This window comes from Culex quinquefasciatus, chromosome 3, assembly GCF_015732765.1.
Source record: "Culex quinquefasciatus strain JHB chromosome 3, VPISU_Cqui_1.0_pri_paternal, whole genome shotgun sequence".
Classification (NCBI taxonomy): Eukaryota; Metazoa; Arthropoda; class Insecta; order Diptera; family Culicidae; genus Culex; species Culex quinquefasciatus.
The window spans coordinates 91285053-91296151 of NC_051863.1; the positions used below are offsets into that span (position 1 = coordinate 91285053).

The 11099-nt window shown below is 47.6% G+C and overlaps 1 protein-coding gene across 3 annotated transcripts in view; it reads left to right on the forward strand.

The window, feature by feature from the left end:
* LOC6047178 (protein ROP) overlaps nucleotides 1-10554 on the forward strand; it is a 61943-nt gene extending 51389 nt beyond the window's left edge. The window contains exons 5-8 of one of the 3 annotated variants that reach the window (XM_038264796.1): nucleotides 5036-5184; nucleotides 9062-9836; nucleotides 9905-10089; nucleotides 10183-10554. In XM_038264796.1, coding sequence (XP_038120724.1) covers nucleotides 5036-5184; nucleotides 9062-9836; nucleotides 9905-10089; nucleotides 10183-10405 — 1332 coding nt within the window. In that variant the 3' untranslated portion in view covers nucleotides 10406-10554. Of the gene's footprint in view, nucleotides 1-5035; nucleotides 5185-9061; nucleotides 9837-9904; nucleotides 10090-10182 lie in introns of those variants that run through there. The other 2 variants (XM_038264797.1, XM_038264799.1) reach the window with 2 other exon arrangements.
* Nucleotides 10555-11099: the final 545 nt, after the last annotated feature.

The window sequence follows — 11099 nt, forward strand, 5'->3', positions numbered from 1 at the left end:
TTAAAGCTTTTGACGCTTGGCGTTTAATTTAATTTAAATCTTCCCCCAAAATTTTCATTAAAAAAAAGTTACAAATATTAACTATTTTCGCTTGCAAGTGTCAAACGTCAAACGATCGCAGATGGCCTTGAACAAGCATGCGCGTGCTTTGACCCACGCAAAAAATCTTTCCGCTCTCTGATTGGCTGTTTTGTTTTGCCGTGGAGTCGTGAAGGCAGCATTTTTGCCAACGATTTTCATTCCATCGTCATCGTTCGAACCGACAACATCGTAGCAGCAGCAGCAGCAGCAGCGGCAAAAAAATCAACGACTGGAGGAAATCAAGAGCGAGCTCCGAGAAGAAGAAACACGCCAGCGTGTGCGTGAAATTGCTGCCAAAACGACGTCGAAGGATAAAAACAAGGCCTACTTGGATGGACGCTCGAGAAGATGGCCACAATAATCAACTTCTGCTGCAATTAGAGGGTGACGAACACGTCTCGTGCCCGTAGAGGACGACGGGTCTTATCAGCGTTTCGTACATGGTGCACTTTGTACGCCGGGAAGATGACCAGACCGTAGGGTCTTGTGGAGTCCATAGTAGGCACGACTACCGGTGATGATGCGCCTCCGAATTACTCTGCTGCAGTTGTTGTCCAACGTTACCAACGATCCGAGGTACACAAACTCCTCCAAGACCTCGAACTCGTCGCCGTCGATCGTCACGCTCGGTCCTATGCGAGCCCTAAGGGACTCGATTCCTCCTGCCAGCAGATACTTCGTCTTCGCCACATTCACCTTCAATCCAACCTCCAACCGGGAAAGCCGTTCTCGTACATGATCTTCCATAGCTCTTCGCGATCGACCGAGTCGTACGCGGCTTTGAAATCGATGAACAGGTGGTGCGTCGGGATCTGGTATTCGCGACACTTTTGGAGGATTTGGCGTAACAAAGAGATTTGGTCCGTCGTCGATTTCCCCTCCACGAAACCGGCTTGGTACGTCCCAACGAAATCCTTTGCTCGCTCCGACAGACGACAGAAGATGATCTGAGACAGCACTTTGTAGGCCGCGTTGAGAATAGTGATGGCTCGATAGTTTTCAAATTCCAACTTGTCCCTCTTCTTGTAGAGCGGGCATATTACTCCCTCTTTCCACTCTTCCGGTAGCTGTTCTGTGTCCCAGTCCTTGACTATCAGCCGTTGTAGACAGGCCACCAGCTTGTTCGGGCCCATCTTGATGAGTTCAGCACCAATTCCATCCTTACCCGCTGCTTTGTTGTTCTTCAGCTTCTTGATGGCATCCTTAACTTCCCTCATCGTGGCTCATCCTCGCCGTCCACCATACCGCTGACGTCATTTCCCCCGTCGCCCTGGTACTCCGCCTCTGGGCCGTTCAGGTACTCGTCGAAGTGCTGCTTCCACCTTTTGATCACCTCACGCTCGTCCGTCAAGATGCCTCCGTCGTTACCCCGGCACATTTCGGCTCGCAGCATGAAGCCATTCCGGGATTGGCTAAGTTTCTTGTAGAACTTACGCGTTTCGTTGGAGCGATACAGTTGTTCCATGTCCTGGCACTCCAACTCTTCCAGGCGGCACTTCTTGTCCCGAAAGAGATGGGTTTGCTATCTTCGCAACTGTTTGTACGACTCCTTGTTCCCACGGTTGTTGTGCAGCAGCCACTTGTCCCGCACTGCTTTCTTCTCGTCCCAAATCGCCTGACATTCCTCGTCGAACCAGCCGTTCTGTCGAACTCAGTCCACGTACCCGATGGCGCTCGATGCCGCTGCGTTGATGGCTGCTTCCATATGGCTCTAGCAGGCCTCCAGAGGGGCTTCGGCGAGCTGACCCTCGTCAGGCAACGCAGCTTCGAGTTCCCGCGCGTACTGGGTAGCGACCTCTGGATCCTTGAGCCGCTCCAGATTATACTGCTGCGGGCGACGGTACCGGATCTTGTTGACCTCAGACAGGCGTTGGCGCAGCTTTGCCACCACCAGGTAGTGGTCCGAGTCGATGTCCGCGCCACGGTAGGTTCTGACGTAGATTATGTCCAAGAAGTGCCGACCATCGATGAGAACATGGCCGATTTGCGTCTCCGTGTCGTTCGGTGATCTCCAGGTTTTCTTGTAGAGGAGACTGTGCTGGAAGAAGGTACTACTGCACCGGACTTAGTCCGTGCGTCCTACCCTAAATTAATGTTATATACCAAGCATCATATGCGCAAGGCCTTATCGCTCGGCGGCGCACTACGTATGGCCATGTTTCGGGAGGTAGCGAAATTGATGAGTCGTAGGCCGTTTTCGTTCGTCTGCTGGTGGGCGCTGAACCTCCCAATTACCGTGTTGTATTTAGAATTTTTGTATCCAAATTTGAGTCAAATTAAATCCAAGCAAAGACGAGCGCGCTCCAAGCAATCATTGTTTTGGTTCAAACGTCGAAGTGCGTCCAAACGTGCAAAAGAAACTCACCACTTTGCTCTTGCTCGCGCTGTCAAGCTGCCCGCCAAGCGCGTCGCTTGTGAATAGAGGGAGAGAGAGAAAAAGGAAAAATCTAAGCAGCTCGGGGGTCGAGGCATCGTGCACAACCACGGCTCGGCCATTGCTCTCTCCCCTGGTCCGGCGGACGGGTCATCCCGTGACGGCCGGCAGGAAAAGTTCTTAACCTTCAAACGAAAAAAACCGCGTGTGTGACTAGCGGCTGTCGCGGAACAACTCGGCGTCTACGATCCGCAGCCAAGCCCGCGGGGCAACGAAACCGGCAGCCAACAACACCGGATTGGACGGCGCGCAAAATAACGGGACTGCGGACCGGAGGAGGAAACACCCCCAGCACTAACGGGGTAAGCTGCAAGATCTTTAATCCGTGGAATCGAAAATCACAACGCCATTCCACAGGGTGTTTTTAACGAGGGCGAACTCATCCCAGTCGGTTTGGATATCGGGCCGCTTGCGGAAACCCGACAATGGTCCGACATCGGGTCGACACCTGTAATTTGGAGGCGGATGGTTCGGGGAACGATTTGGGCTGGCCCGTACGGACCGGTCAAAACGGCCAGAGACAGCGAAAGCTGCCGAAGTCGGCGTGTGGCAGCGCGGCACGATCGGGGACCACGGAAACCTGGTGGTCGCCGGCGAAGAATGCGGAAGAGGATGCGGAGTAGCGTGGTTCACGTTTCTATGAAAAAGACAAAAGTTGTTATTTTGTCTTGCATCAACCGGAATTTCGTTCTTTTATGTCCCCAGAAGCACTCCTGAAAATTTGAGCCCATTTGGTAAGGTCTAGGAGCTCCAGTTTTAATTTGAAATTTATATGGGATTTTGATTTATTTTCCATGGGAAACTATCTTTTTTTACATTGTATTAGGATTTTTTTTTTATAAATCGATGAAATGACTTGATTCTTATAGTAGGAGATAGGGTTTTGGGGAACAACTTTGTAGAACATACCAACTTGCTTGGTCTTGACCCTTTAAAGATACAGATACTTTTAGATGGTGGCTGGCCCCTTCAAAAGCCACCATCTAAAAGTATCTGTATCTTTAAAGGGTCACTTCCTAGCATGTTGGTATGTTCTACAAAGTTGTTCCCCAGTTCAAAACCTATCTCCTACTATAAGAATCAAGTCATTTCATCGATTTATAAAAAAAAATCCTAATACAATGTAAAAAAGATAGTTTCCCATGGAAAATAAATCAAAATCCCATATAAATTTCAAATTAAAACTGGAGCTCCTAGACCTTACCAAATGGGCTCAAATTTTCAGGAGTGCTTCTGGGGACATAAAAAAACGAAATTCCGGTTGATGCAAGACAAAATAACAACTTTTGTCTTTTTCATAGAAACGTGAACCACGCTAATGCGGAGGCAGCCGCGGAGCGGCGCACGTGGAGGATGCTGTAGCGGGCGAGAGTGAGTAGCGAGGGTGAGAGGAGGAGGAGCGTGAAGAAGAGTGCTAAGAAGAGCGTGAAGAAGAGCGTGAAGAAGAGCGCGAAGAAGAGCGTAACGAAGAGCGCTGGGAAGAGCGCACAAGAAGAAGAGGAGTTGTGGGTGGGAATTTTGGGTTGAATAGATGTTCTTGCTCAAAACAAAGCCTTTTTACTTCGCCTTCAGCGATAAGAGTTGGACCGAAAGATTTCTTTGTTACAACCGGTCTAAACTCCTCCTCCTGGCCGACTTGAGCGTTTAAGTCGCCGATGACAATCTTGACGTCGTGTTTTGGACACTTCCTGTACTCGCAATCAAGAAGCTCGTAGAAAGCGTCATTGTCATCGGCGTCGCTTCCCATGTGCGGGCTGTGCACGTTTATAATGCTCAGATTGAAGAATCGGCCCTTGATTCTCAACCGGCACATTCTGTCGTTGACTGGCCACCACCCAATCACGCGCTTCGTCATTTCGCCCAGCACGATAAAAGCTGTCCCCAGCTCGTGTGTATCGCCGCCGCTCCAGTACATATTATAACCTCTGTACTCTCGGTGGTCCTTCCCCTTCCAGCACACCTCCTGCAGCGCCACAGCTTCGAGGCCGCGGACCCGCAATTCGTTGGAAAGAATGCGGTTGCTCAAATCGAAATTGAGAGACCTGCAGTTCCACGTCCCGAGTTTCCAATCCCTGGATCCCCGAGTAAATTCAACGGACCGGCCGGAGCATAACACCGCGTTAGTGCGCACGCCGCTAACTATAACTATTCTGAAGCTATTATGTTTTTTAGCTAAGATGTGTGTTGTATTGTATTACTTGAATCGTCAAGTAGGACTTTTTTTTATTGATCTTATAATTGTAAAATGTGAAAAAATGTACGTAATAATTGTAATTATCTAGCAAATATATGCAAAAGATAGTAAAAACTAACAAAAAAAATAATTTGTGAACAACATTTATAATTTTATTTCATGCGACCTTTTCAAAAACCCCACGTAAACAATAGTGACAGCGCCTCTGGCGGGGACTTCAGGAAACTGCATGCGTGTCAGATCCCTGTAATTTTAAAATGCTGTTCCGCTTCAGATGGAATGACCCATCTAGATTAGATTTTTACATGATAATTATTTATTTTTAGGTATATTCCCTTGATTCACCTGTAACTTTTCAATGTGCATACTCTCCTGCGCTTGCATCTGTACGTTATGGAAATATGGAACGAATTGCCGAACAAATTGCCACTCTTTGTGCTACCCTTGGAGAATATCCGTCAGTACGTTATCGAAGGTTAGTAGCAAAATCTTTTATTTGTTGTCTATATTTTATTTTATGGAATTGCCTCAATTGCCGTCAAGGATAGCAAGGCAAGAGACAAGATCATCTTGCACCTGGAACGTCACAATTTTTGTCACGGAAGGAATACGAAGGACGCCAAGGAAGCGTGGGAAGCGCTCGAAACCGCGTTCGAGGACGCGGAGCTGACCCGACGGACCGGCCTGATCAGGAAGTTCAGTTCGACGCACTTGGAGGGCTGTTCGTCCATGGAGGAACTCGTGAACACGGTGATGTCAACCGCGCACCAGCTGCGTGGTATCGGAATGGTTATTCCGGAGGAATTGGTTGGTGGACTCCTGCTGGCGGAACTGCCAGAATCGTATCGCCCGATGATCATGGCCCTGGAGAATTCTGGAACGGTGATTTCTTGGGATTCGATCAAAACGAAAGTGCTGCAGGAACTCTCGATGACATCGGTGGGCGCGGCCTACTCAAATAGGAAGCAGGAACGCAGACCCGAGCAGAAATGGCCACCACGACCAACCGGCGACAGCAAGGGTCCGAAGTGCAGACGTTGTCAGAAGTTCGGACACATTGCGAAGGATTGCCGCTCAAAGGACTCGAATCGGAGGGACGGTGACGCTTGGTGTACCGTACTGTCAACCGTCAACGAGGACGACCACTGGTACTTCGATTCAGGGGCTTCCAACCACTTTGCGAAGTCTAAGGAAATGTTGGACAACCTGGAGAACTACAGTGGTGCAGTCGTTGCTGCGAACAGAGGTGCCATGAAGGTCGTCGCGAAGGGAAGCATGAAGCCGTGGACCACGGTTTCACCCTACGAGAAGCCGATTAAAGTCAACGCCGTGCAGGTAATTCCGGTCGACGAACCTACTCTCGGTAAGACAAATCGTAAAGAGAGGGAACACGGTTATGTTCGACAAGGGTGGAGTGAAGGTGATCAACGCATCCGGGGCCACCGTTGCCACCGGAAGTATGGTCAAGGACATCTTCAGGCTGAACCAGGCCACACCGAAGCCTCAAGCACTCGTGGTGACTGCTGCGGAATCGTTGGTACTGTGGCACAAGCGGATAGGCCATCTCAATTTCGATGGCGTGAGACGTTTGAAGAATTGTCTAGTCTCCGGAGTCCACTACAACGAGTCTGCTGTAGAAAAGTGCAAGGCGCTCCTGTCTCTACAAAGCAACCGATGGTGATTCGTCTGGATTTTGAAGAACCCATCCCGTGTTTGCAGGAAGAAGACGAGCCGTCGGTGCAGCTGGAAGAAGCTGAACCAGTCGTTGATGATGTCCCACAAGAGCCTGAAGTCGCAGCTGAACTCGAAAACGACAACGCTGGAGTTGAAGTTGAAGTAGAGGACGCCGAGCCCGCGGCAGGTCCCAGCTGTGACGTGACACCTATTGCGCTCCCCTCGCGACCATTACATCCGCCTGGGTCACCGGCGTTGTTGCGCAGCGGTCGGGAGCGCAGTCTTCCAGGCAAGTTCAAAGATTTTACTCTGTCGAGCAAAGGCCTGTCCTTTCCATCATTCACAGCCAACTCTGGATATGACGAGAGCGTTCCGGACTCGGAAACAAGTGAAGACGAGAACTCGGACGATACACTAGTTGGACTTGCAGCCAGACGTCAGCCCACGAAGGGTCGAGATCCCGTTACTCTGGCTGAGGCGATGAAACTTGGCGACGCGAAGCTGTGGAAGGACGCGATGGACGATGAGTACCGATCACTCATGGAGAACGTCACGTGGGAGCTGGTCCAGCTGCCCCCGGATCGCAAGGCGATCGGATGTAAATGGCTGTTCAAGACCAAGGAGGACGAGAAGGGCAACATCGTGCGGCACAAGGCCAGGCTCGTGGCGCAGGGCTTCACCCAGAAGTTTGGCGTGGACTTCGACGAAGTTTTCGCACCTGTGGCCAGACAAGAAATGTTCCGGTTCCTGCTGACGATCGCTAGCCGTCGGAAAATGGTGGCAAAGCACGCGGACGTCAAGACAGCGTACCTTCATGGCAAGTTGGAGGAGACCATCTACATGAAGCAGCCTGCAGGATCCACAACCCGAGACGTCAACACTGTGTTTCGATTGAATAAGAGTCTGTACGGGCTCAAACAATCCGCTCGAGTGTTGAACCACAAGATCGACGCAGTCTCTACGTTCGGAAGACTGGAAGGTCAACAGCGTACATCATCATCTACGTGGACGACATGGTGATCGCTGCCGAGACTGAGGAGGAGTTTGAAGCGATATTCAACGGTCTGCAACAGCACTTCACCGTCACGAACCTCGGAGATCTGAAGCATTTCCTGGGAATGGAAGAGCGGCCGATGGATTCAAATTGAACCAGCATAAGGCCATCAACAAGATGGCAAGTCGATTCGGTCTGGAGGATGCCAAGAAATCGAAGATTCCCTTGGATCCAGCCTACCTACAGCAGAAGGAGGAGAACGATCAGCTACCCTACAACACCGATTATCTGAGCTCTCATTGGTCTGCTGTACGTAGCTGTTCACACCCGACCGGACATTGCCGTTAGCACATCGAATTTGCTCAGAAGTAGAGTCGTCCGACGCAGCTGGATTGGCAAGAGGCAGAGCGAGTGCTACGCTACCTGATGGGGACGAGCGACCACAAACTGTACTTGGGATCTATCGGTGCAGGACTGGAGATGTACGTGGATGCGGACTGGGCTGGCGACCACCGAGACCGGAAATCCAACTCTGGTTATCTGGTCCGTTTTGGCGGCGGACTCGTCAGCTGGGGCTGTGTAGCGCTGTCATCAACGGAAGCTGAACTGGTGGCGCTGACTGAAGGATGCAAAGAGCTGATCTAGATACAGATGTTGCTGGGCGAGTTCGGGATTAAGATCAACTGAGCTGTGCCGATCTACGAGGACAATCAAAGCTGCATCAAGCTCGTGGATGGCAACAAGATCGAGAAGCGGACGAAGCACATGGAAACCCGATACTTCTACGTTCGCGACCTGAAGGCGAAGAAGATGATCGATCTGCAGTACTGTCCGACTGAGAAGATGTTGGCAGACATTCTTACGAAGCCGTTGCAGAACCTGCGGATCAAGATGCTGCGTGAAGAAATCGGTCTACTATCGGATCACGTCAAGGAGGAGTAATGGAAGACAACGAAAATCAGATCAAGTAGACTACGAATAGGGGAGTCGGAGGTGTCAATGGGACGACAGTTTAAAATAAAGTTCATTATATTGCAAACACTCAACTGAAGTAGTTCGGTCTCTGGCTAATCTCCCAAAAAAAAAAAATAATAACGTGTCAAAAATACCAAAAAGTCAATCGCTCAAACGCTTAAATTTGATAGTGGTTTGGATTGATGTGTTCGGGCACTTGAATAAAAAGTGTGGCGTATTTTCAGTGGACTTAAGCTGTGTCGTCCAGCTTCACGCCGTCCTTGAGAAAGAGGTCCTCGTACTTGCGTAATACGAGACCGTTGTTGGGCTCGTAGACGAACTCCCGGATGTTGAACGCCAGCGTTTCGATGATGAATTCTGGACCATTTGAAGTACAACTGGAACCGTCTGCAGGCTTCAACCTCCAGCATCTCCATCATCCTCGCGTTCTGCGCCTCCAGCCGCTCGTTCTGCTTCAGAAGTGGCTTGTACAACAGTTTAACGTCGGGATGAGCGTTGCCCCCATTCGGCATTCATGAGATCCGCAAAAAGGGTGAAAATTTTGCTTTTTCCTCGTAGCCAGTGTTGTTTTCGTGAGAGCTAAATTATTTGATTCTTGTTTGTTCGAGTGTGAGATGGTGAATGATTGATGGCTGCTTCGATTGCTTGAATGGGTTGCTTCGTTACTCCAGAGTGTTCAACATTATAACTTTGTATTTATTTATTTTAGTGAATGGGATGGCAATGTTGAGCTAGCTCAAATGGTGCAGCAAAAACTTGACGCTTATAAAGCAGATGAACCAACTATGGGTGAAGGTCCAGAAAAAGCTAGATCCCAATTAATAATTTTGGACCGTGGTTTTGACTGCGTTTCTCCATTATTACATGAACTTACGCTTCAAGCTATGGCGTATGATTTGCTACCCATTGTAAATGACGTTTATAAATTTATTCCATCGCCTAATGCAGCTGAAAAGGAAGTTTTACTAGATGAAAACGATGATTTATGGGTTGATTTACGTCACCAACATATTGCTGTAGTATCTCAAAGTGTCACTCAGTACTTAAAAACATTTACGGAATCAAAACGTCTAACCCAAACAGAAAAGCAGTCAATGAAAGATTTATCACAAATGATAAAAAAAATGCCACAATATCAAAAACAGCTGTCAAAATACTCAACTCATTTACACCTCGCAGAAGATTGCATGAAATCATACCAAGGCTATGTTGATAAATTATGCCGCGTTGAACAAGATCTGGCAATGGGCACTGATGCTGAAGGAGAAAAAATTAAAGATCATATGCGTAATATAGTACCTATTTTGTTGGATCAGTCCGTATCAAATTATGACAAAGTACGAATTATCGCGCTGTACGTCATGATTAAAAATGGCATTTCAGAGGAAAACTTGACTAAACTTGTAACGCATGCCCAGATTGAACCAAAGGAAAGAGAAATGATTACAAATCTCAATTATTTGGGAATTAACGTTATAGCAGATGTAAGTTTGCTTTTTATTTGACATGCCAATCCACTGTATCACTGTATCTTTAACCTTTAATTTTTCAGGGCAATCGTAAAAAAACTTACACAGTTCCACGTAAAGAAAGAATCAATGAGCACACATATCAAATGTCAAGATGGACTCCTGTGATTAAAGACATCATGGAAGATTCCATAGATAACAAGCTTGATGAACGTCACTTCCCGTTCCTAGGTGGTCGGAAAACGGCAGGTTTTCATGCCCCAACAAGGTATATATTTCATCTGTTCTGCTTATTTTCTATACTACCTTTTACTTCAGAATCTATGGATGGTAATTTTACAAAAATACACTTTTTTTATAGCAGTGCGCGCTATGGACACTGGCATAAGGATAAATCGCAAACGGCTGTTAAAAACGTTCCACGGTTAGTTGTATTTGTTATTGGAGGAGTAAGCTACTCAGAAATCCGTTGTGCTTACGAAGTGACTAGTGCTGTAAAAAATTGGGAAGTTTATATTGGATCATCGCATATATTGACACCGGAAACATTTCTTAGTGATTTAGGATCCCTCAATAAAGAATAAATAATGTCTAAAAGGTTTATGTATCCCGCTAACGTAAGTGCAAAATGCACTTTCTCCGTTATTTGCAGTTGAAATAAATAACTTAGCATGGCCATCGATATGTACTACAAATTAATGAATAAATAAATATAACAAATAAAAACTTCAAATATTGTTTAAAACGTAGTGTAACCACGGCTAGTCACAACTGTCATCCACATATAAAGCGATTAAAGTCAAAATCGAACCAAAATCAAACCAAGTTTTTAGCGCGTGGCGTTTGAAAATGTCGTATGCGCAAAAAAAGCAAAGCAATCCACTTTAACGACCCCCGGGTCTTTTGTGGTCTCTGTTGCAAGTTTCTGCTCATTTCTAGGCGTCCGAAGGTTATGTGTGGTGAGTCACTCTAAATCTCTTTTACGCTAATGGACCGACGTTTTACTTCCTTATCCGATAGGAGGCGCATTGGACATAAATTATAAAAATAAAAAATAAAATCAGCCTTTTTTTCTTTAAAAAGATTTACGTTTAATCCTAGGTTTAATCTCAAATTTGAACTTGGGAACCATTTGCAGGCCAAGGATTGATACCTAAGAGCATGTCAACCTTCTGTGGCCGAATGGTTACGGGTTTCGCCTCATAAGCGGAATGTCATGGGTTCTTCTCAGGGTGGCAGCCTTAGGTTTAAGTTCAGAGGTAGCAGCTACCGCATGAG